The sequence below is a fragment of the Elaeis guineensis genome, chromosome 1 (genome assembly GCF_000442705.2).
Source record: "Elaeis guineensis isolate ETL-2024a chromosome 1, EG11, whole genome shotgun sequence".
NCBI lineage: Eukaryota > Viridiplantae > Streptophyta > Magnoliopsida > Arecales > Arecaceae > Elaeis > Elaeis guineensis.
Window position 1 is genome coordinate 145,940,592 of NC_025993.2, and position 26,818 is coordinate 145,967,409.

The 26,818-nt window shown below is 44.8% G+C and overlaps 2 protein-coding genes across 2 annotated transcripts; one reads left to right on the forward strand and one right to left on the reverse strand.

Annotated features, from left to right (window-relative positions):
* Positions 1–1,404: 1,404 nt before the first annotated feature.
* On the reverse strand, positions 1,405–3,177 carry LOC105039026 (uncharacterized). Its single transcript, XM_073250854.1, has 5 exons — positions 2,814–3,177; positions 2,075–2,180; positions 1,910–1,991; positions 1,748–1,802; positions 1,405–1,610 (listed from the first exon to the last, which is right to left on the reverse strand). Exons 1-5 carry the CDS (start codon positions 3,144–3,146, stop codon positions 1,446–1,448), a joined length of 741 nt encoding a protein of 246 aa, XP_073106955.1. The 5' UTR covers positions 3,147–3,177; the 3' UTR covers positions 1,405–1,445.
* Positions 3,178–6,950: 3,773 nt separating this feature from the next.
* LOC105038944 (uncharacterized) lies at positions 6,951–8,184 on the forward strand. The gene is made up of 2 exons (XM_010914877.3): positions 6,951–7,119; positions 7,614–8,184. Exons 1-2 carry the CDS (start codon positions 7,105–7,107, stop codon positions 8,028–8,030), a joined length of 432 nt encoding a protein of 143 aa, XP_010913179.1. The 5' UTR covers positions 6,951–7,104; the 3' UTR covers positions 8,031–8,184.
* Positions 8,185–26,818: the final 18,634 nt, after the last annotated feature.

Here is a 26,818-nt window from a genome sequence, read left to right on the forward strand (position 1 = left end):
ATGTTTAGCTGCAAATGCTCTTTTGTAGTTGTATAGAATCAGTTTCTTGGATTCTTTCTCAAATCATATAAATATTTGTTTTCCTTGGGAATTATTTTTCCATAAATTTTAATAGCAAGCTTGTACACCCACACACGTGTGTGCACGTATATATGAGGCGCAATCACTGCATCCCTCTGTTAGCGCTAAAGGGAGCCATATTTTGGTTCCACGAACATTACAGATTTGTCTTGTTGGAAACTTACAGTGGTTTTTGACTTCCCGTGTAACTTTTGTTCGACGTCCACTCCAAATAGAATGGCTGGTTTATAATTCCGAGTCATACACACTTGTATCCTTTACATTGTTTATTAAGAATGGGCATGAAAATGACTTTTGCTTTAATATTGTTTTGTCAACCTTGAGATAGTACAAGACATGCAAGTGATTTAGCTTTACACAAAATGCTGTAGATCATTTATTCCATTCTGTGGTTTGAAAGGATTAGAAAATCCACACTACTTTCTGGAACTGTTTTTATTTATTTATTTATTTATTAATAGTAGACATAGTTTTCGAGAGAATTATACAAGAGAAACTCTGAGAAGTGTGAAGAAAATAAGAGAACTTAATTACACAAAGTAGTGTGGCCAAGCTGGGCTGCAATCCTCTTTTTTTTTCCCTTTCTCCTTGTCCCTCCTTTCTCTCCTCTCTCTCTCTCTTTTCTTCTTCTTCTCTTCTCTTTTTCTCTTTTCATTCTCTGGCATTCACAGCCTCTCCACTTGCGAAACATCCATTTCCGCAAACAACTCTAACTCCAACATCTTTCATACTAGAGGATCACCGGCCTCTTCTCCACCTAACCAGACACTACTTTCATAGCAGTAGTTACACCATGCAATTTTAGTTTTTATTGCTAATAGCCAAAGAAAGAGAGAGAAAGCATCGCACACCTATGTATGGGACCTTTATTCTTTTTAAAAAAAAAAATGATTTCTTGTTTTAGGTTTGAGACTATTATAAAGATGGTTTGGGAAAGTTTGATTTAAATATGATATTGTCATTGTTTTCTAAAAAAAATTATTATTATTATGAGTGATTGATGTCATTCTTACAAGTATGCATGGTTTTCATCTATTTTTTGTCAAAGACCATTGAGCTGTCTTTGAATTTGAAGTAACCCCTCTAATAAGGATGGCAATCCATAATCATTTAATCTGTTTAACTTATTTCAATTCTTAGTAGATTGGGTTAGATTACTTGTTTAATAAAATGGTAGGTATGGATGAAGATTTTTGACCCATTTAATAAATAAATCAGATTTCAGGTTGATAGATGTTTGATATATATTGCATCCGACCCTACCCATATGTCGTTGGACACGACTGGCCAATGGCCATCCTACCCTCTAATAATCTTGTTTATGTCAACGTGCATCCAAGAGGAGTCATGAGTAAATGTATACATTATTTTTCTTCATGTGAAACACATGCGTTCTTCAATGAGACAAGAAATATAACTAGGAATACAAAACTAAGCAAGCAGTATATAGAGGCAACCCTTCTCTTCCCTTCAAGAATGCCTGAGGGTGCAATCCTATCCATCATAGGCAAAAAGATTTTTTCCAGCTTCTGCAACCAAAAAGAAAAAAAAAAAAGCACCATCAGTTGCCATGAGTTATAGGGGTTTTTCTCCACATTTTTTTAGATTTTATCATGTTTCTGTAATCTTTACTGATCATAGCAGAAACTAGACTCTTGATGTTTACCGGTCCAAGGTCTCCCATGTGTAGCAATGGCTCTATAATATTCTTTGCTTTCCTGCTATTTTTTTTTTCATGCAGTAAGCATTAGGAGAAACTTAGCTGTATATAATCGTGGTCGTATTTTGTCATAATAATCAAAAAGATCTTAATTTAACCTTTCCTCACCTTATGGTCACCGTTCCTTCATATATATGCGACATGTGGAGGCTGCGATCAAGTCCTAATGGCAGATGAGTCTCTTTCCATTCTGTAAGACAAAAAATTTCTCCTACATTAGAATTACAGTATAATGCAAAATCTAATGGCACGAGATATAAAGCTTAAACAGACCTAGACGCCATTTCATGCCAAGATCCACTCCCTCATCCCTGGTCGGCTTGATCACAAACTGTACCCGGTTTGCCACTAAGAAAGCATGGAATATTCCAAGCGCTTTCTACAACAAACGATGCTCCTGTTATTAATACCGGTACAAAAGAAGAATAAAATGGAAAGTTTGAAGAGAAGATATATAGCACTATCACTTTTCTTAATTATGTAAGGAGAATATGCGATAAATCTTTAGAATATAATGAAACACAATATTTGAACACAGTTAGCACTAACGGGTCAAATCAACGTGCATTCACCAATATCTATAGGATGAAGTTGATCTGATGGGGTTGTGTTATAGTGTGTTGTTGTGTATTCTGATATGAGGATATAATTAACTATTTATAGAGAAGTCCGTATCTCTTGGGATAGGTACTTTCTTTTCTGAAGAGAGGTGAGAGTATTTGTTTTCTCCAGAAGTATGCATTTTTTCATCAGATGCACTACAATGAACACTTCTCTCAAATATGACAAGCGGACACTTTTTTGCACAAAAATATATACGGCATTTTGAATTTTAAAATTGTAAATTAATTTATTCGAATTTTTAACTCTTTTGAAAGGGTGCCAGCCAAACAGCAACTAGAAAAGTAGGCTGGTTGTAAAAGAAAAAAATAAAAATAAAACATCAAATTTTATTATTTTGAAAATAGCTTAGCTCACATAGAGAATTTTGCCGGGCGAGATTGGTTCTTACCTTACTCAACTCAAAAGGATCAACGGTCTGAAGAAAATTATAGTAGTCTCGGCATTCTTCACCAGCCAAACCCAAACATTCTTTAATGCTTCGATTCTTAATAGCAGAGTGTAATCTATGAACCCTTTCTGGTCTGCCAAAATCTTGGCCTCCTTGACCTGATGAGGTCTTGGTTCCATGCGGCACCGGCCAATGATCTGGCTTCTTTATGGAGATGCTCCTCTTCAATGGATTAGAATTCCAGGATTTAGGATGTGCAAGATGATGATTTATGTGAGTATTACTTAGAATTTTGCTTCTTTGGAGCTGCACTGTTGTGGAGAGTATTGACATGATTTGGAAGTGTTTGGGTATGGGTCAGGAAGAAGACCTGCTCCACACAGGATTTGGTTGGATGCGGGAGGGAGTTAATAGATGGCAAGAGAATAGAACTAATGTTGTTAGATTTTGAAGCAAAGAAAAGGATAGTATGAAATGAAAGCAATGCTTCCCATGCATCCTTGGCAAGGTGAGGTTCCTTGTCCATCTTGATGGTTAACATCCTTGTGTCAAGGCTCGGTGTGGATACTCCTTGGCCTTTGCATGCAACAAATAGGCTGGGTCTGATTTTGTGAGAATGTTTTGAGCCCTAACAGAGGTGGCCGAGGTTTTATTGTTAGGTTTGGTCTACCTACATTGGGTTCCCAGTTTATTTCTGATTGGTGCATGGTTTGAGGTTATTTCTATTGGGGAATACCTCCTCCATGGGTTTAAGTTTAGGATTGAGTTGGAACGTTTCTATGTTGGCTTGGCATGTTGGCGATTGTTACTCTGGGTCTTCTACTCATCTGGTTGGCGAGGGGCTCGTAACTTGCAAGGGAGGTAAAAGATCAAGCTTGCTATTTGGGTTGGTTTCCACCAAATGTTCTTAACTTGGCCTACGCTTGGGTTGGAAAATGTCCACACAATTTCTTGTTGTACTGGAATTATATCAATGACATAAATCCACCCAATTCAAACTTGATCATAATTTCTAGAATACAGCTTCCAACCTGACACAACTTGATTGTAATCCATGTTTGTAAAATAGAAAACCTAACCAAATCCCACTTGACTTGAACCATGCTTGATTTGACCGGATCCAACCAAACCAAATATAACCCAACTCAATCCAAACCATATTTGGGTTGAAAGGTTTTGAATGTTGGTTTGGTTCTCGTTCAAATGGTTGGATTCATTATCAGGTTGGGTAGGATTCAGATCGTATCATTTGATGGTTGATTTGAATCTAAAATTGACCATTAGCCTAACCAACCTGCTCGGTTATATGACTAATAGCTCTCACCATTTAAGGCTAAAAAATATAGCGAACACCGATCCTGATGCTCTCTTTCTTCTTTTCCAGCGATACAATTTACTTTGCAGGGTTGTATTTGCCCTTATAAAAAGATGCCCCATTGTAGTGGACTCCCATCTGCATGTCCTGCTCCTTCTCCGAGAGACCTCTCGATGCTGTGGCCCCAACTTGGATCCTTGGGAGCTAGAAAGAAATAAACAGCCACACTGCACTCTGCTTATAGACATCGACCTTAGCTGTCTATCGATGACTATAACATGCTACCTCCGATCAGCTGATCGGGCTCAGCCAACAATTTTAGAAAAATTTTGAATGTTCAGCCGTTATCAGGAGAATATGGGTCGGCCCCATGTCCCTTAAATTCAGACGGTTTCGATAAAACCTTCGATGGTTACAACAAAACATGATGCACCATTCCGTAATGATTACCGATATTCAAGATAACGTTTATTCCTCCCCTCTATAAAAGAAAATGATAGAGGATCTTTTGAAAAGTTTTTGGATTTAGAGGCGTTACTTTTTTGCTAAATTTTTTTTAATATTTTTAAAATTTTTGCTAATTTAAACATTAAAAATTTTTTTATCACAAAATATTTGATGGTCGAATATTTTTTACAGCTCCCAAAAATGATATAGTATCTTTGAATTATTGCTGATCGCTGAGCTTTCTCCCAGCATCTTTGTCGATCAAGTTACTCCACCTTGATTCAAAGCATTGAGCAATGGTATCAATTATTTCAGATTATAATAAATTAATTTTATTGGTGTATCAGAGCTCGTCCTCTCTGCATCAATTCCCCCTGGCACTGGTTGTCATCAGATTTAATCAATGACTCATGAGAGCTTGCAAAGGTACACCGATCTCCATTGGAAAACAGCCTCCATGCTCTGGAGACCAACTCAGTACCTTGTGCTGACGTGGACCATTGCTCGACCACGTGCGGACACGTCATGATTCAAAGGCCGCCATGATGAGTCGGCAGGTGATCGCAAGCCATAGGGATGAAGCCAAGCAATTGGAGGACTGTTCGTGGGCCCCAGTCGCACCGCCCAATGCCATCGTCCCCGTCGCGTGGTAGAACGGGAGACCCATCGCCAGGTCAGCATCCACTCCCGAGTCTTGGACGGTAATGATGTGGAGAGAAGGGTGTGGGGGCCCACAACACCCACCGCCCTCCGTGAGGTCGAATCAAAGTCTGGCTCCCCTGCCAATGTTGGTCGTTTGGTGCGACTCCATGATCGGGTGGGTCCAAAAAAGAAGGAAAAGGACACGGACGGCGAGCGCCACCAAACCTTGCGTGATTTCCCCTCTCTCTCTCAGTCAATTAGGGTATGGTATTCGCAGATGGATCTAGCAGCTAGGATTCAAGACTTTCTGAAGACAATCTATTATGTGCATGCCGGGGAAGGCTCATCCTGCCATCTTATCATGGAAAACAACAACCTAATGTTGTTCAAATATTTGACATGTATCATGTTGCCGGCTGCTGTATTTTGATTTCCCATCATGTAGATAATGAAAGGATTGGAGTTGTGATCTCTCGTGCGAAAGAACGGTTCATCTTCTTTTGCATGAATCCATCATTGGAATGTCCATCGGTTGCTTTGGATCTGTGCAGATGGATGGATGGTAAAGTTTAGAGCTCTTTGAGATTTGTGCAATGTGTAAAGAAAGGTAAATCTTTTCACGTGAAAGATATACACCATGATATCCGATAATCGAATGCAATGTTTTAAGTTTTAGAATTGTACGTCCACCTAAACTTGTAGGAATATGAGCTCAATATTCCTAAGATCCATACATTTGGAGTTTGTGCTTGAAAAATCCAACAATATTCTCATTGCAAGGGAGACGAACAACAAAAGTGGGAACAATTAGCGAAAGCCTCTTTGAATCTGGCAATTGGATCCATCTCCGGTTATCATTCAATTCAATCGTTATGTCTAGCAGTTGAAGATGTCATGTTGATGATGATGATATAGCATTGCATTCAGTCTCCATCCAACTTATCTTATATGATTGGCTTTTTAAGTATAGCAACATTTTAATCCATATTTTAATAACCTTTTTCTGAATGAACAAAATGTATGCCTCATAATTGCACCATATACATGAGTAGTCTCAAACTTCAACATGTCAATTTGTGCTATAATGACCGTTTTATTTGAAACATTTTACTAGAAGTACGCAAATTGGATACCTATCTTCTTACAAATTCATCATTCTTTCGATGCTAGTTTGGTGTTATCCTCACATGCAAGCATATGATCTTTGTTCAAACAAAAAGAACTGTAGCCAAATGACAACTCATTTCTACATAATTTATGGATTCTTGCACATATTGCTGAACAAAATTCGACACTCTTAAAACGGATATGTTAGCCAATCAAACAGACGTACACTTCCTTAAGAATTATTTTTGGATATTTTCACCAAAACAAGGACACAAATCAAAAAGTGGCCCAGCTGAAGAAAAAGTTGGCAGCCCAAGGACCCTAGAACGTGCATGGGCAATCGATAGGTCGCCTTTAAACCCTACCGCACAAAGCACAATATACCTCCAACCACAAGGGGTAATTACTTGTGGGCAGATGGAAGAGGTGGATGAACTGTGATGGTGGCCTCCACCTATTTGGCCTTTCCTTAATGCCTCCAGCCTATAATAATAAACAACATGATCCTTCCCCTCCTGGACTCTCTTTTTGCATTCCTTGGTAGCACACGGCCCATGTCTCTTGATTCCAGTGTCATGAGATGTGACCCAATTTCAAGATTCTTCATCAATCAATACATACATACATGCCAACCATTCCTCTCTTCTTTAATTTCTCCCCAGCTAAGCCCTCCAAACCTCTATAAATAGCCCCCATCCCACAACCCTTCCTTCACACCCCCACCTTTTCTCTCTTCTTTTCTCTCTCGATACTAGTTAGCATCAATTCCGCTCGATCCCCATGGCCACTGTTGAGGTAGCTAGCTCCAGCGTTCTCCATTCTTTTCTTTCTAATGGTCTGCAATAATTATATTAATAACGTTGGTCCAGCTTTTTTTAGATGAAAAAAATACTACTACTACATGTCATGCTGCAAAAGTTCGGATGGAAAATTTTGGATTCGTTAACAAGGATTCATTCATGTCAAGTTTTATCAAAAGTTTTTGATATGTATAATTTGTCTTCGTATGGTCGCATGCTCGAAAGTCCATGGCAGATGCTTTTATATGAGTTAATTCATGCATGTTAAGCATTGATTAATATTCTATAACATGATCCTTAAAAGTTATAATTATACCGGATCGTATATGAGCTCTTCCTATGTTTTTGATCTTCAAAAGAAAAGGTTCGTGTATTTTAAGCATCGATCAAATTTTCTAAACCAATGGTACTTTTAGCCAGATCGAAGAAAGAAATCAGTTATTTATAATCTGCTCATGTTCAAACCTAGTGATGGTATATATTCTGCAGGTCCAAACAGCAACTACTGCATTGCCTGATGAGAACGTAGAGAAGCAACCAACCGAGACCAAGGAAGCACCCAAGGAGGAAGTTGTCACACCCCCGGCAGCAGTCGAGGAGCCGGAGGAGGAGGCAGCGACCGATGCTGCAACCGAAGAAGTTCAGGCTCCTGTGGAGGAGAAGGCTGATCAGGAGGTGGTCGCGGAGGCCGAGCCAGTGGTGGAGGAAGCAGCAGAAGAGAAGACTGAAGAACCTGCCCAAGAGGTGACAGCTGAGGTTCCCACGGAGGAGCCCGTGGAGACCAAGGCCGCCGAGGAGGCACCTGTGGCTCCTGCCGAGGAGGAGAAGAAGGAAGAATTGGAGGAGAAGCCAGTTGTGGAGGAAGAGAACAAGGAAGCTGCAGGCGATGAGAAGAGTGAGGAGTAGATGTTCTACCGACTGCTATGTATCCGTGTTGATGAATGGCTATAAATTTGGAAGTTACTGTTCTTTAGAATCTGTTTAGCTAGATGTAAGGGGCGGGCTTGTGGTGTGAGGAGTATGAATAATGAAGATAGGGCCATGGAGGCCCAATTTAAAACTTGCTCTGTGTTGGGACCTTTCTTAATTCTTACGCTCCTTTACGTACGTAGCCGGTGAAATATATATGGTTGGAGCTACTTCAGCTCGCATGGAGGTTCCTCGTACTGGTATCCAAGATATATGGGGTCCAGAGTGGATCCAATGTCCTCTACTATTCGCCTTGCATGTTTATTATTGTTATTTTTCATGTTTTTTTAGAGAACTACCGTATAGGTGAAGGCGTAAATGCCTGGCCAAACGGACCATATGAAGTCCACGTGATCTCTTGTACGGAGGACTTACATTTCCAACTCTACCAGCTAGCACTCCCAAACTTTGCCACACCCACGATAAAAAAACATTTCATGAATCATTTTGTATGACAATATGTATACATATACATATATACATGCATCCATACATAATATATATATATATGTGAACATTATACATGTATCCTAGTCTTCCACTCCATTATAGAAAGCTTTCTCCAAACTTGTCCTGCTCTCTATGTCCGCCTTCAAGCTTTTGAAGTAACTGATTCATAGGATTGGTCAGATGAGAAGAGCTTTTTTATGGAAAGGAAAAAAAATATTTACGATTCCGATTGTTAACATTTACAAATCTAAAGAGGAAGAAGATCTTTAAATCAAAAATATGATAAATATGAACTTGGCTCTATTGGCAAAATGGGCAAGACAAAATTCTTGTATGATACACTGGCTACTTGGACAAATGAAATCAAATACTTTACTATCCCAAAACAAGATTTTTGCCATAAGGGTTTAAAAAAATATATTGTCAAGCTTTCTCCCATCTAGTAGGATGCTATAGTAAAGATTTAGATGTCTTTTGGAATTGCACATCCTCCGAACTTGGAAATGAAGGAACATCAGATTTTGGGAAGACATGTACAAAACTAATGTGTGTATTGCATCACAATGGAATTGGAGGTCTCTGGAATGGATTATGTTGTGCAGCCCCCTTTCACAATCACAAATGGCACAACTACTCCACAACTTGATGTATCTTAATTATCTTGCATATTAGGCCATCGAGGATTTTTTTTTTTTCTTTGATGTGAAAAGTTAGGAAAGATCTAACTCATAGCATATTTTATTAAGATAAAAAAAAAATTACAATAGTTATTACGGTAGTCAATATAAAATGTTCAGGTGGGAGCTTCTGTAGTTGTTCCCCCCAATATCTTGAATTGGGGGGTTAACTTTTACAGAGTTTAGCAAAAGCTATTCCAACCCAAAAAATATGTTGACAAAATCCTAGATAGGGAATACCATTCAAACCTGAGCTGACTATCCTCGATAGCATTCCGGACTGGGGAAGATTTTTTCGATATGTTTTTGATTGAACTTCTGATTTGTTAAATTTGCGCTGAGTCTTTATCCTCTAGTTTTTCTATCCAGAAGATGAAGAGCCTACCAATTTGCTGAACCACTACACTCGACAGATAAGCATGGAATTCAAAACATTTTTTTATTTCGTTCTTTTCAAATACATCAAAAACCAGCTGCCACAGAATATCTAAACCTTTGTTGAGCGAGTGCATGCGTTCTTCTGATCTCCAGACACTCCATGACATTGTTTGTGATTGTGAAAATACCTTGAGATGGAGATTGTCCAGTATTATCGACCATATCTTCCTTGAAAAAATACATTGCAGAAATAAATGGTCACTTGTCTCCAATGTTAAATCACATAAAGGGACAGTTTGTCATGCCCTGCCAACTTCATTTGGCAAGATTGGATTTAGTAAGTATTTTATCTGATAACTTAGGAATAAGAAATATTTCACCTTCTTCGTATTTGAATTTTTCAGACTGTAGTGCTAATAAGTGGCCCTATTCCACCGTCTAGAAGAAACTGGTAAAATCGCTTTATTGAGAATTTTTTCTGAGAAAACCATCTCCACTCTAAAATGTCAGAAGAGGTGGAGAGTTCAACTACTGCCAATTCAGGACTTAACCTCTGATGATCTAGACGGACGTCGATTAGTAGTGTAGGAATAATCTAATTTTCATTATTCGAGTATTGGCTGTAAGCCCCTGCAACTGAGATCTCTTTTCTTGGAGATCAGATATATAACCAGGGGAATCTATCTCTCATTGGCTGGTTAAGCAGCTATGTATCTTCCCAGAACAAAATTTGCAAACCATTTCCAACTCGAAATTTCACCATAGTTTGGAATAGTCCCTTGATCTTTTGTACTCATTTCCAGAATTCAGATATGTTGCTTCGAGCTGTCTACCTCGAGGATTGTTGATTCTTCATACTGGAAGCTCACTCATAATGGTTCTTTTATGGCCGATTCTTTCTACAAATTCATCAACCATGATCGATTGCTTTGCTCATTCTACAAGATTGTTTGGAAAATAGCCATACTAGAAAAAATTCAAGGTCTTTTATGTGGCTTGCTTTAAAGAGTCAGCTGTATATGAGTGAGATGCTCATAAAAAAAAGTTGGGCAGTGAGAAGGAATTGCCCTCTATACGGTTGTAATCTTGAGACCATCTCTCGCCTGTTTCTTAGATGTCCTTTTATCCAAAGCATATGGATCACAATCAAAATTTAACTCAACTTGAGAGGTTGGCCAACAAACATGCACACCTTCTGAATTGTTTGGTGGAAGAAAAGAATTCAACCTGAATTGGGAGGAGCCTGAGATCAGTTGCTACTAGCAATCTTCTGCCATTTTGGTATGAAAGAAATAACAGAATCTTTTCCCCTATATTCTCTATTTTATAGAAAATTCTGTATTTGTTCAAGATGTGGGAGCACTTGGGACCGAATAAAGCATTAGAGGGCAATCGGAAAATTCAAACCAAACTCTCACCATTAGCTCCTTCCTCCATAGAGTAAGAGGCCTCTTAATTGCTCATTGACTAACATTGATGCTCCGTTCTATTGAGTTCTTATGCCTTTCTCTATTGTTCACTCTATTTCTGTAAAGCTCGTTCTTTATCTGATCTTTTTCTTCTTATAATCTTTTGTTTCTTTGAATAAATTGAGGGAACTGTTTCACTTCCTCCTAATTACTCAAAAAAGAAAGAGTACAAAAGAAAAAAAAAAAAGGGAAGGAATGGTAGGAAACACGGGTTTCTCCTTACTCGGGCGCTTGTCTCCCAGTTTTTCCCTAGGACACCTCTCATGAAACTTTGCAAAGTTTGGAAAAAATTTTCTGCCTGAATGTCTCTACCTATGAAACCTTGCAATCTTTTTTTTGGTAAGCAAGAGTTGTATTGCTGGATATAATGGTATATCTCTTCCTCTCTCGTAGATAGAGTCCGTAATGGATGAATCCCAGGTTCATCTATTTCTTCTTCTTTTTTATTTATGTTTTTAAAATATGTGCGTAATTTTCATTTGAATCATTGATGTGGATTCAAAGATTGTTATTATGTCCTTTCACTACTTATATTAAGTCATACCTCTCAATTGATGTGCTTTCTATGTATATATATATATATATATATATTATTATATTTTATTGTACTAGGGTATATGAAATGTATATTGTTTATCACTTGATTCCTAATTCAAGAGATTGTGCGAATGGGATTAGGACCTATTGATTATTGAAAAAGTTAACACTCCAATCACCGGGATTCAAAAGCTAGCTAATATGATTTTATCCCAACCATCAACCAAAGGTCGACCATCACGACCCTACATAACCACATGTTTAATTGGGCTTTTTACTTGTTTTATTTTTAATCTTTTTCAACGATCCATGATAAGAGTTGGCCCGACAGACATTAGGTGAGCATGAAATTGGAATCAAGCTAGACTCTACTGATCTCAACAACCAAACATTTCACTTAGCTAGTTGGCATATACTTTAGTTTTGCTAGCTATGGTTCTTTTGGCATAAACTAGAGACGATATTATTGCTAAGGCAAGAGTGGATTGGGATTTCCGCAACACTGAGAAATGACAGCAGCAACATCTAAATTAGATGTGTAGAGAAATTAATTATTAAAATCAGGCTTAACCTGAACACATCTAAATTAGATGTTATTTCAACCAAGCTTGGCCCAGCCAGCGCTTTGTCCAACGTGCCCCAACTCAAGCCTCATTGCAGCCCAAAACAATAACAAAATAAGAATGTTCAACTAATTGTAGTGTTTTTCTTGAATAAACCAAGTTCTCACATGAGTATGCTTAGATATTTACATATTGGAATTCAAGTTCTATCATTCTTCTCCTTCATTGTTCCACAATGTTGTCTACTGAAACAACCATACAAATTTCTACCCCCCAACTAAAAAAGCATACAAATTGTTGGGGAATACCGACCGACCCCGCTCATGCCGACTTATAATCGGCATACCCGACCGACCGATCGACCGACCGACCAACCGACCGACCGATCGCCGGGTGCTGTTACCGACCGATCAACGGCTCTCTACCGACCGAAGATATATCGGTCGGACAGACCTTTTTCGCTCTCCCGACCGACTGCACCCGGGGGTCCAATGGCCGACTCCCGCGACATGCCCGACTGACCGTCGGAGGGGTCCGAATCTCCACCCGACACCGCTCAGCTGGCCACCAACCTAAGGTCGGTCGACTCCTCCGATCACCGTACTATTGTCAGAGACTGTCAGTCCTGACAGCAGCATGCGGCACTGCCGCCTAAGGACATTATCCCGCCTAGGGCATTGTCAACCCTAGTGATTTGACAGCCCCGCGGCGATGTGACACTTTCACGGTGACTCTGACAGTCTACAGTGAGTTGACAATTCCTCAATTGTCTGCGTCATTAATGACGGCGCCATACTACGCTCCACTATATATATCGAGGAAGGCTACAGTGCTAGAGGCCCTTGAAAACGGACAGGCTTACCCTCTCTCTCTCGTTGAGTTCTTTGCTTTCTTCTCACTGTTGCCTAGTCTCCTCTCTGACTTGACCGTCGGAGGGTTTCCGTCGGAGCCACCTCCGGTCGGTGCGGACTTTCTTTTGCAGGCGCTCGTTCCCGGCGATCAGGCGACGAGGGGATTGGCCGCAACAGATTGGCGCGCCAGGAAGGGGGGCTAGACATTCTTGACAAAGACAAGAGCTCAACGATCGAGAGTCATCGGATCGGCGAGGCGCTCTTCCCGTCGGGAAGAGGCCTCTCCCCCACCCTCCACGGTAGAACCCAGCTCTCCGCACCCCGCAGTGACCACGGAGGCGCAGATTGCGGTGATCGTACGGCAGATGACCGTACTGACAGACACGGTCAAAAGCCTCCAGCAACAGCCGGTACGGCTGCCGCCATCACCGATCGGGCAACCGGCGGCACGTCCGATGCCCTCCAGGAGCATCCGCCGACGCCCGCGTCGATCTCCGTCGCCTCCGCGGGAGCGCCCGCCACAGCGCTCCCACAGAGAGGAGGAGGGGCGACCGCGGCGCGATGCCCATCGGTCCCAACAGCTTTCTCCCTCCCAGCTGGAACGAGCGAGGAAAGAGAAGCGATCGCGAACGCCGTCCGCCTCCCTCTCGGAGTCTTCCGGAGACTCCACTCCTGAGATCTCCCAGCACCGACGGACGGACGACTACGAACGCAGGTTCGAGGAAATCGACCGTCGACTTGCACAGTTACAGGTGGACGGACAAAAGTCTTCAAACGATGTCGACTTCCAGACCGCCCAACCTCTCTCCCGACTCATTCTCGACGAACCGATCCCCAGTTGGTTCAAGATGCTGCACGTGGAGCCCTACGACGGCTCCACCGACCCAATCGACCACCTGGAGAGCTACAAAGCTCTCATGACGATTCAGGGGGCAACCGACGCTCTCTTTTGCATCGGCTTCCCCACCACGCTCCGTAAAGCTGCCAGGGTCTGGTACTCCGATCTTCGATCGGGAAGTATCCACTCCTTCGGACAGCTCGAGCACTCTTTCGTGGCTCATTTCAGCACCAGCCGGAAGCCGCTGCGAACGTCGGACAGCCTTTTCTCCCTCAAACAGGGAGAAAATGAGACGCTCCGATACTTCATGGCGCGATTCAATACGGCCACGCTTGAGGTCCGGGACCTCAACGAAGACATGACTATCTCGGCCATGAAACGGGGGCTAAGGGCATCCCGGTTCACTTACTCCCTGGACAAGACCCTCCCCCAGACGTATGCCGAATTATTGGAGTGCGCGTACAAGTACATGCGCGCGGACGAAGGAGCCTCCGACCGACGCTCGATCGAGTTCAAAGGTCTGAAGGAAAAGCGAAGGAAGGGTCGGGACCCCGCCGAACCTAGCAGGCCCTCGACCGATGGTCGGGTCTCACCTCCGCGATGAAACCAGAAGTCGCCCCAACGGCAGACTCCAAGGCCGACACGCCCCAGGTATGACTCCTACACTCCTATCTCTGCTCCCCGTGCGTAGATTTTGATGGAGATCGAGGGGGAAGAATACCTGCGACGGCCTCCGCCTTTGAAGGCAAAAGGTCTCGACCGACGGAAGTACTGTCGATTCCACCAGGGCCACGGCCACAATACCGAGCAATGCATCCAGCTTAAGGATGAGATCGAAGCTCTCATCCGTCGAGGGTATCTCGATAAATTCTGGAAAAACCCGCCGACTCGACCAATGGCCGACCGACGACCCCAGCCGACTGAGGAAACGACCACTAATCAGTCGACGGTCGGGGTCATCAATATGATTTCCAAATGACTCGGCCCGGGGACGTCTACTGGAGGGGAGCCGACGAAGAGGCTGCACCCAGACGATGCAATTACTTTTACGGAGGAAGACGTTCGGGGCATCCAAACTCCCCACGACGATGCTGTTGTTGTCTCGGCAACAATAGCAAACTATGATGTAAAAAGAATTTTTGTAGATAATGGAAGTTCGACGAACATTTTGTTTTACTCGACCTTCTCCTGGATGCGACTATCAACAAACCGACTTAAGAGGGTCCCTACGCCCTTGATAGGCTTTGCCGGGGATGCCGTCGCGACGGAAGGTGAAATTACCCTGCCCGTGACGGTCGGCACCGAACCACGATAAAGCACGGTTCATTTGACTTTTGCGATCGTCCAAGTACCTTCGGCCTACAATGCCATACTTGGAAGATCCGGACTAAACGCCCTCAAGGCGATTGTCTCAACGTACCATCTCTTGGTTCAGTTTTCGATCAGGAACGGGGTCGGGGAAATGCGCGGAGACCAACAGCTCGCTCGCCGATGCTTTCGGATCTCCGCTCAAAGTGACGAGTTGAAGGGCTCCCTGACGATCGACAAACTAGACCAACGGGAGGAGGAAGAACGGGGCTCGCCGGCTGAGCAGCTCGTGCCGATAGCGAAAGACCCCGACCGAAAGGTACGGGTCGGATCTCAACTACCCGACCCAGAACGGCAACGGTTGACGGAGCTGCTGAAGGCCAACGCCGACATATTTGCTTGGTCGGCAGCAGATATGTCGGGCATCCCCCCGGAGACAATAACCCACTGACTCAACATCGACCTGACGATGAGACCGGTGAGGCAGAAGAAAAGGTCTTTTGCTCCCGAAAGACAGAAGGCCATCGTCGAAGAAGTAGACAAGCTGCTCGAGACGGGCTTCATCAGAGAAGCCGTATATCCCGATTGGCTCGCCAATGTTGTCATGGTCAAGAAAGCCAACGAGAAGTGGAGGATTTGTATTGACTACACCGACCTGAATCGGGCCTGTCCAAAAGATAGCTTTCCACTTCCAAAGATCGACCAGCTGGTGGATGCGACGTCCGGATTTCGACTGCTCAGCTTCATGAACATCTTTGCCGGGTACAACCAGATCCGGATGTCGCCCGAAGACGAGGAGCACACCGCCTTCGTGACCCCCAAGGACCTCTACTGCTATCGAGTAATGCCCTTCGGGCTGAAGAATGCCGACGCCACCTACCAACGACTTGTCAATAAGGTCTTTAAAGATCAGATCGGGCGCAACATGGAAGTATACGTGGACGACATGCTAGTGAAAAGTGCGCAGATTCCAGATCATGTCCGGGATCTCGAAGAAACCTTCCGCGCTCTACGACAACATCGAATGAAGCTGAATCCGACTAAGTGCGCTTTTGGGGTGACCTCAAAAAAGTTTCTCGGATTCTTCGTTTCTCAGTGAGGAATCGAGGCTAACCCTGAGAAAATAAAGGCAATCATCGACATGCGCCATCCGAACACCAAGAAGAAAGTCCAGCAGCTGAACGAAAAAATCATCGCTCTCAGCCGGTTCATCTCACGATCAGCTAAAAGGTGCCTCCCGTTCTTCAAAACTCTGAGGCAGGCGAAGGGCTTCTCTTGGTCGGATGAGTGCCAACAGGCCTTCGAGGATCTGAAGAGGTATTTGGCTTCCCCGTCGCTGCTTGTGAAGCCGGAGGTCGGGGAGACCTTGTATCTCTATTTGGCCACCTCCCCTGAGGCGGTCAGTTCGGTCCTCATCCGAGAAAATGAGAGCCGAACCCATCAGCCTATCTACTATACCAGCAAAGTGCTCCGTGGCGCTGAAGCTCGATATTCGAAAATGGAAAAGATGATTTTCGCCCTGACCGTCTTCGCACAGTGACTCCGCCCATACTTCCAGGTGTATGCCATTGTGGTTCTCACCCACCAGCCCCTGAGGGCGATATTGCGCCGACCGGATACATCGGGACGACTGGCGAAGTGGGCGATGAAGCTCGACGAGTTCGACATACAGTACCGACCGCGACCTGCCTTAAAGGCCCAGGTCTTGGCCGACTTCATCGTCGAATGCCCGACGGCCGACCAAGGGTCGGAAGGTGTGGACCCGGGATGAGATGCGGTCTCCGAGCCAGACCCGGTCTCCACCTGGGTACTACATATCGACGGAGCTTCAAACGCTCAAAGGAGCAGGGCTGGGTTCCTGCTCACCAACTCGGATGGGGTAGTCACCGAGTATGCCCTCCGATTCGACTTCAAAGCCTCCAATAACCAAGCCGAGTATGAAGCGCTCCTCGCCGGCTTGAGGATGGCAAGGGAACTTGGGATCGACAGCCTTCGGGCATTCTCCGATTCTCAACTGATCGTGGGGCAGGTCAAAGGTGAATTCGAGGTGCGAGATCCAGCCATGGCCAAATATCTCTAGAAAGTGAAGGATCTCGTAACGCGCCTTGGGTATTTTGAAATTTCTCACATCCCTAGGTCAGAGAATGCCCGAGCCGACGCACTCTCCAGACTGGCGACCTCGGCTTTCGACTCTTTGGGCCGGACGTTCGTGGAGAACCTCGAGCAGCCGAGTGTCGACCAGGTCGAAGAGGTGCTACAACTGACAGCTGAACCAAGCTGGATGGATCCGATTGTTCGGTTCCTGACCGACAGGATCAGCCCTGAAGATCCCACGGAGGCCAGGCGGCTCCGATGGTCGGCCTCCCAATATGTGATCATGGATGGCCGACTCTACAAAAGGTCGTTCTCCCTTCTCTTGCTCAGGTGCTTGAGACCGACCGACGCAGATTATGCTCTTCGAGAAGTGCACGAAGAAATCTGCGGGAGTCACTTGGGGGGCAAATTTCTAGCCTACAAAGTCCTGCGGTAGGGTTACTACTGGCCCACCATGAGGAAGGATGCGGCTGAGTTGGTCCGAAAGTGCGAACCATACCAGAAGTACGCCAACGTACAACACCGACCGGCCAGCCAAATCACTCCTATTGTTGCTCCTTGGCCCTTCGCTCAATGGGGGGTCGACATTCTCGGTCCTTTCCCTCCAACATCGGGTCAAAGAAAGTTCATAGTCGTCGCCATCGACTACTTCACCAAGTGGGTGGAGGCCGAGCCCCTGGCGCAGATTACCGAACGGAAGATGGAGGACTTCGTCCAAAAATCCATCATCTTCAGGTTCGGATTGCCGCATACCATTATCACTGACAATGGGCGACAATTCGACAACCAGGACTTCAGAGACTTCTGCGCAAGGTTTCACATCACGCACCTACTGACTTCAGTCGGGCACCCACAGTCCAACGACGAAGTCGAGGTGACCAACCGGACCATACTACACGGGCTCAAAACCCGACTAAATGAAGCCAAAGGCCTTTGGGTCGACGAGCTGGGCTCCGTTCTGTGGGCTTACCGAACGACCCCCCGCGTTCCGACCGAGGAGTCGCCTTTCAGTTTGGCCTATGGGACGGAGGCGATGATACCACTCGAGATTGGGCTGCCATCTACCAGGGTCGAGCGGTATCAAGAGCCGGACAACTCTGATTGCCGGAGAGCCGACCTAGACCTCCTCCCCGAACTACAGAACAAGGCTCAACTTCGCATGGCTTCATACCGACAGAAGGTAGCCCGATATTACAACGCCAAGGTCAGACCAAAGCTTTTCAGGCCTGGAGACTTAGTCCTGAGAAAGACAGAAGTCTCGAAGCCCCTGGACCAAGGGAAGCTGGCTCCGAATTGGGAAGGGCCCTATACGGTGGTGGACACCTACGGGCCCAGGGCTTACCGACTGGAAACTCTGGAAGGGAAACCGATCCCCCGGACCTGGAATGCCGACAACCTGAAGTTGTATCACCAATAAACTTTGTACCTGTTCATTTGGAATGCAAATCCAGTTCCAAGTTTCGAAGTTTTCACTCTTCGACTGACGATCGGCGCTCGCCAGGATGGCCGAGTCCCGACGTCCCGACTCGGACTTAATGACCACGTGGAACCGACGGCCCGATCGCCGACGATGCGTCGGATGCTCACAAGGGCCGGACTGTCCACAACAACGGGAGTTGACACTCCTACGATTAGAGTTTCGAGCCAAACGATCGGCTAACTTACCAATCGAGCCCCGACTAAAGAAAGGCGAATGCCCACGCGACTGCCGTCGTGACTTACCGACCGAGCTACGGCCGGTCGAAGGATATTCGGCTTGCCACCGTCTATCACACGATGCGACCACAGTCACATTCATGACTCACCGACCGAGCCACGGTCGGCCGGTGGATATTCGGCTTACCACCGTATATCACGCGGCGCAATACCCAACACAAGGGTATCGGGATCTGACTTATCATCGTTTCTCCGACTAAACACGTCGGACGATATTTGACTGAATGCGTTGAAAGAGACCCGACTGCCGAGTCTTATCCGGCGGTCGGTCGGCTTTCGACTCACAGCCGGGCGAAGGACGCCCGACTTAGGCCCTCGACCATCGAAAGGCCGATCCAAAGTCGGGACTTGTTCTACCTTCGTGGCAGCACGAATTGCCGAACATCCTAACTGATCTATATGGGTTAGCAACTTACGTGTTCGAATGCATTCCACGACACATGAAAAGAGAAAGACAAGCAGAGGAAAAAAGTTAAGTCCAAAACTTTGATTTCATTGAAGGCCAAAATAGGCTTTACAAAGTTGGGCCGAAGCCCGAATACAAGCCGGAGCAAAAGCAAAAAAGAAAAACAAAAAAACTGACTAATCATCGGAGTCGGCCTCCTCCACTGGATAGCGACGGGGGACGGTCGGCGAATCCGCTCTGGCTTCGGCAGTCGGGGCCGCCTGATCTTCGGTAGCTTGCTCTGCGTCTTCTTCGGCTTCCGCCCTGGTGGAAAGGCCTTCCGATACTGGTTCGGCCGTCTCCTCCGCAGCTGGGGCCTCCGACTCTGGCAGAACTATGCTGCTGAGATCAAGCTCTGGGTACAGGCCTCGAACGACTTCTCGAGCATCCTCGTACCCGACCCGATACGAAAGGAAGCCGCTCTCCAGAAGCTCTTCTCGGTACTCTTTCGAGTCACAAAAATCTTCGACGGCTCGACCCAAGGCCTCCTTCGCCGACTCTGCTTCGGCCTTCGCGATGTCTACGTCGGCCTGGGCGATGGACAAACCTTCTTCGGCCTTGGCAAGATTTTCGAGGCTTACTCGGAGCTGCTCGCGGTCGGCCTCCAGCTCCTTGGCGAAGCTGTCTTGCTCATGCCGGAGCCAACGGACGGTCCAGGACTTCTTCTTCGCGTCGTCCCTGGCCGACTGCAGCTCCGACTCCGACGTTGCCAAGGCTCCCTTGAGTCGGGAGACCTCCGTAAGTCGGGAGACCTCCCCCTCAAGTCGGCCCTCCCGTTCGACCGACTGTTGCAGCTGGTCGATCAGGATGACCTTGTCGGCTTCAAGGGCCGCGACCTTGTCTCTCCAAGCCACGCGCATGTCGCCAAACTTCCGGTATCCGGCCTCTAGCTCGGATATATTGAAGACCAGCTGCACAAAACAAAACCAACCGTTAAGGGATCAAACTTACGGGAACTGCATTGAAGGCAAAGAAAAGAGAAACTCACCCGGATCATCATCGGATAAAATAAAGACAGCATGTCGGAGACACACTGATTCTTCATCGCATCGATGTCGGTAGGAAGAAGGAGCGCCTGGCACAGTCTCCTGGCCAAGTCGTGGTTGGCCAGGCCCGACGCACCTTCGGGGAGCGGGAAGTCGGTCGATCCTCCATCGGCCGACCGTTCTTCGTCGCCTGACACCATGGGGGCCTTCCCTCAGCCGGACGCCCAGGCCCTGACGTCGGAGATCGACAGCAGGCTTGAGCCCGACCGAGTCTCGATCGACGGTGCAGCAGCAGTGGGCGCTGGTCGCTCGGGTTCGTGAGCCTCCTCCCGATCCTCCTCTGCCTGCTGGACGGCCGGTGCGCCATCTACCGACTCAGCCGCCCTTCTTTCGGGCGAAGCGGCACCTTCGCCCGACGGTCCCTCGGACGGGACTTCGACAAGCACTGTCAGCGCCGATAGTGCGATGACGGGCTCTGCCCCCCACCCAGTCGGTTCGCTCGGCGGGGCTGCATGGGGCCTCTTGGGAGGCTGCGATGGTCCGGCCTCTTTCGGACGGCGTACTGACGTACGTCGGCTGCCGTCAGTCGTGATCTCGACGGCATATCTGCGAACAACAACAGACGGTCAGTACCGTAAAGAAAAAATAAAAAGGAGAAAAAGGAAAAGAAAAATGAAAAACCGACCTAAGCGAGGGACCGGACTGAGGCCGGCGTCGTACAGGGCCTGCTCGGTGACGAGCTCCCTCTACTTCGGCACCGAGATATCTTTTAGCCGGTGGAAGTCTTCCCGATCTTCGGCTTCCACCCGACTGTTCTCATTCGGTTCGGTTCGGAGATTCCCCCAACGGACAGGGAACCCCGAAGGAGTGGAAGACGATGCAAAGAAGAACTGGTTCTTCCATCCGTGAATGGACGACGGAAGACCAGTGATGAAGGAAAGCCCCTTCCGAGGATTGAAGTACCACCACCCTCGGGCTTTAGGATGAGGTCGGAGGACGAAAAAAGCTCGGAAGAGGGAGATCCGAGGATCGGTCGGCAAAAGCTGACACAGCAGCGCAAAGCTGACTATCAGCCGAACTGAGTTCGGCGCGAGTTGTGCCGGGCACAGCCCGTAATAGTCAAGAATATTTCGGACAAACTCCGGAACTGGAAAACGAAGGCCGGCCCGGAGGTCCTCCAAGTAGAAGGCCACCTGGCCCTCAGGCGGGCTGTTAACCCGACCATCAGTACCAGGGGCGAACAGCCGAAACTGCCCCGGGATGCGGTATTGCTCCCGGAGCCGATCGACGTTCGGCCCCGAAAGTGAAGAGACCACCTCCGGGGTCGATCGAGTGTCGTCAGTCGGCTCTCCCGACCGACCACCTCGTGGAGACGTTCTAGCCATGGACTCAAACGAATGATAGGGAATAAAGAAGAAGGAGATGGTGAAGATGATGATGGCCCTCAGAAGAAGGAGAAGGAACTACTAAGAAGAAGGAGAGTACCTGGGATAAGGAATTACGCGGGCAGAGTCTCGACAGCGAAATGAGGGGGGTAAAAAACTGAATAAGGGCGACCCTGTATATATAGTACCCCCGACGGTCGAGATGAAGACACGACCAACGAGGACTCCCCAGATCTTGCCACGTGGCGTCATCCGGACCGTCCGTCAGCCCGACGGTTCGACGCACCTATCTTCAGATCGAGCCACGTCACCTCCATCCGCTCCAACGAACCCGTCCCAATGGCTGCACGCCACGTGGCTAAAGGCCGCGACGTTTCGTATCCCCGAAGGGACGGCGGGAACGATGGTTCCCCTTCCCAATGGGACAAGACGTCTGACACCGACAGGACGTCTGACACCGGTGGGACGTCCGACACCTGCAGGACGTCCGACACCGACATGACATCTGACGCCGACAGGACGTCTGACGCCAACGGGACGGGACATCTGACACAGACTGGACATCTGACACCAGCGAATCGCTCGGCATTCATGAGACGCCTGATATCATATCGACCCGCGGTACGATCGGAACTTGGCACACAGTGAATCCACTCCTTTTCGCCCGGCGTTACTGCCCAAATGAAGACATCGGCCAGCACGCCGTCCGACTCAGGAGTGGAGGGGGGCAACTGTTGGAGAATACCGACCGACCCCGCTCATGCCGACTTATAATCGGGCATATCCGACCGACCGACCGACCGACCGACCGACCGTCGGGTGCCGTTACCAACCGATCAATGGCTCTCTACCGACCGAGGATATGTCGGTCGGGCAGACCTTTTTCGCTCTCCCGACCGACTGCACCCGGGGGTCCGATTGCCGACTCTCGCGACGTGCCCGACTGACCGTCGGAGGGGTCCGAATCTCCACCCGACACCGCTCAGCTGGCCACCGACCTAAGGTCAGTCGACTCCTCCGATCGCCGTACTACTGCCAGAGACTGTCAGTCCTGACAGCAGCATGCGGCACTGCCGCCTAAGGGCATTATCCCGCCTAGGGCATTGTCAACCCTAGTGATTTGACAGCCCCGCGGTGACGTGACACTTTCACGGCGACTCTGACAGTCTACAGTGAGTTGACAATTCCTCAATTGTCTGCGCCATTAATGATGGCGCCATACTACGCTCCACTATATATATCGGGGAAGGCTACAGTGTTAGAGGCCCTTGAAAACGAACAGGCTTGCCCTCTCTCTCTCGTTGAGTTCTTTGCTTTCTTCTCACTGTTGTCTAGTCTCCTTTCTGACTTGACCGTCGGAGCCGTCTCCGGTCGGTGCGGACTTTCTTTTGTAGGCGCTCGTTCCCGGCGATCAGGCGACGAGGAGATTGGCCGCAACATAAATATTACAAGAAATGTAGGGAGCTTTATATACACTAATATATGTTATCAAAAGTTGGTGACAAATATACACTAATATACCCTTTTCCGTTTTTTCTCTAGTTAAAATATCATCTAATGGTGGTTTCTATCAACATGTTAGCGGTCTTAATTTGCTTCTGGAGCCATGGGAATTGTACAATCCTCTTTCGCTGTACCAGCAGCGGATGACATACGGCCCCTCCTTACTCTTTATGCATGGGATGTCATCTATTCACAGCAAGCCATGCTCTTCTTACCTTCCTATTACGCCTCATCTCTAGCTGCCAGATCTTATTGCCCTCAATGGTTTCGGCAAGCTAGAATATGGATACAAGACCTCCATTCTGAAGCATGGAGTATTGCGAGATGGAGTCACTATAATAATCTCTTCTCTTCTATCCCGGTATATCACCAAAATCCCGCTCCTTACTTGCGGGGATTTCATAAATATGGGGAAACCCGACTTCAGTGTCTTAGGCACAACTTTGCTCATCCACTGTATCTGCTGGGAGCTGCGGCCTGTCACTTGGCCTGTTTCACAATGTCTGTATCTTTTGGGCTTTTGGGAAATCAATGGTGACCTATTAACACTCCTTTCCTGGTTTTTAGTGGTCCATTCCTGAGAAGGATGTTTGTACACTTTCTATAGTCAAATTATCTGGCCTTCGGGCCATTTCTTACCCAAAAAAAAAAAAGTTGGTGACAAATGAAAATATCTCAAATTTTCAATGCAATCGCTGGCCCATGTATGATCCCTACCACCCATATCTATTAGAGAAAGAAAGAAAACCCTTAATCTCAAAAAAAATATGGTCTAAAATAACTCATAATCTGATTTAGATCTATTCAAGGGTCGGGCTGAGCTGGGCTCAACCCAAGATACAACTGAATTAGATAGATCCAGGCCCAACGTGACCAAGCCTTCAAGCTTTTTCCCAATGATACTTAGGATTTTAGTGGGAACTCCCTTATATATATATATATATATATATATATATATATATATATATATATATATATATATATATATATATATATATATATATATAATTCTAATCAACAAATATAAGGAACATCCTCACGAACACCAATCATTAATACCACAACCATATTTATTTCATGGATTTTCTAAAATTCTTCATCATAATCTTGCGAAAATCAGTCAAGAAAAAGCAGTTGGTAGCAAAGATAGATGATGCCCTTCATGTTAAGGTAGAGATCGTCAGATTCAACTCTATTAGGATTTGGTTTGGAGGAATCTAAAGCAAACAAGATATCCAGTGATCAGGTTGGATTACTATAGAGATATAGTCGAAACGGAACTATCAAATTGGTTTTGTAAAATTGAAACCAAAAATCGCCTAAAATAGTGAAAGTGGAATAGATATTATCTATACAGATCTATTTTCGCATCCGAAATAATTCAGATATTCATAGAAATTTGAAGATTCAACTAATATCTATATCCATATCCATATCTATCAAAGAAAAATGGATATGAATATGGATAGATAACTATCTGATCCATATCCGAATATTCGAATCTATATATATGTCACGCCCCCGACCCGAGATTGTGAATCGAGGGTCGCGGCAACCGCCGCACACTCATGAAGAACTCTCTCCATAAGCATGCAAGGCATCTCATCACGATATCAATGCATCGCAGCGGAATAAATTCAAATAATTATTATTCAACTTTAATTCAAGTAATTAAATCAAATGTCTTACATCCAATAAAATTTTTGCTAAAAAAATAAAAACAATAGATCTAAGTTCAATGAAGTTGACAATGTTAAATCTCGCCTCTAAAAGCTCTGTCCCAATATTTCTTCCCACGTTCGAAATTAATTATCTGAATCTGAAAAATAGAAAGAAAGGTAATGAGCTAGACAGCTCAGTAAGTAACAAGTCTCTCTACCAGATATTCAGATATTATTTAATTTTCAAGAACAATGCTGCAAATAACATAAAAATATATTTCATGCTGATTTAATGCAAATCCAATATTTTCAAATTTCACATATAATATAATCATAAATCCGATTCGATTCAAAACACTCGTAACTCAACAGCCTTGACTATGACCAACGTTTAACCCCCATTGACGGGGTCCACAGAATACCAGCGCACAACCCCCACTGGCAGGGTCCACAAATACCAGCGCACAACCCCCACTGGCAGGGTCCACAAAGTACCAACGTATAATCCCCATTGGCGGGGCCCACTGAAACATAGTTAGACTGAGAGCATAAATCCGATCTATATCAAAACACTGTACCATAATATGTCATAATTTTTCACTAAATATGTGCATAAATCGATATACCATAACATTTCAAAAACACTTTTCTTTCAAAACATAATTTCATAAATCATGCATAATTTCAGAGAATAATTATTTATTTTCAGAATAAATATGGAATATCTTGATAAGATGAATCATTACTTACCTTTCACGGAGCACTAAATGAACGGATCGACTAACTTCTAGAAGATTCTTCCGTGCCTATTATCCAAAATTATATTTTTACATTAATTTAATTCAAAATTAAATCTAACAAATCCCAAAATTAAAATCTCGCTTAAAATCAGACTTGTCTCTAAACTCGATCAGAATCATCAGATGAAGCCTTCCCCTACGCTAACCCTAGAGGAATAACTTTAGAGAGAGAGGAATCCATCAAGAGAGAGAAATATCCTAGAGAGAGAAAATTCTAGAGAGAGAAAGTAGAGAGAGAAAGTCAAAATCCAGAGAGAGAAAGTCAGGGTTCAGACTGAAAGAAGAGAGATAAGAGAGAAAAACTCTCTCTCTCATCAATTTCATTTTTATTTATTTATTTATTTATTTATTTATTTATTTGTTCATACATATATATATATATATATATATATTATTATTATTATTATTATTATTATTATTATTATTTTCTTTTATTTTCTTTTCTTTTCTTTTCTTTTTCTTCTTTTTCTTCTTTTTTTTCTTTCCTTTTCTTTTTTTTTCTCTTTTTCTTCTTTTTCTTCTTTTCTTTTTCTTTTTCTTTTTTTTTTTCGTTTGAATGGCTTCGGTGGGCTGAGGTTTGGGCTATAACAATATAACTCTAAATAATTTTAGATAGCACTTATTGATTTTTAAAAAATATATATAATAATATAAATATGTTATTAACTTGATTTATCATCTATATAGTAATATTTTTGATTCTATGATCACAAAATTTAATTATCTAAATTATATATACATTTATATCTACACTTTCAGTATCTAAATTATATTCGTATCTTTTTAAAACAAATATGTGTATGAATTTTTGTATCTGAATAATATTTATATCTGTATTTGTATTAGTCATATAAAACAAATATGGATATGAATATGCTAGTATCCAATCCACATCCGATCCAATTTCAGCCTTACTCAAAATTAATTTAAAAAATTTAGTTTAGTCTGATTCGGTTTATTAGGTTAATATTCAATAGCTTAGATTAAGTCTTAATATAAAAATTTTATTTTATATAGAATTGATATTCAATTGTATGAGCTAAATGGGTTGACCAAATCCAAAC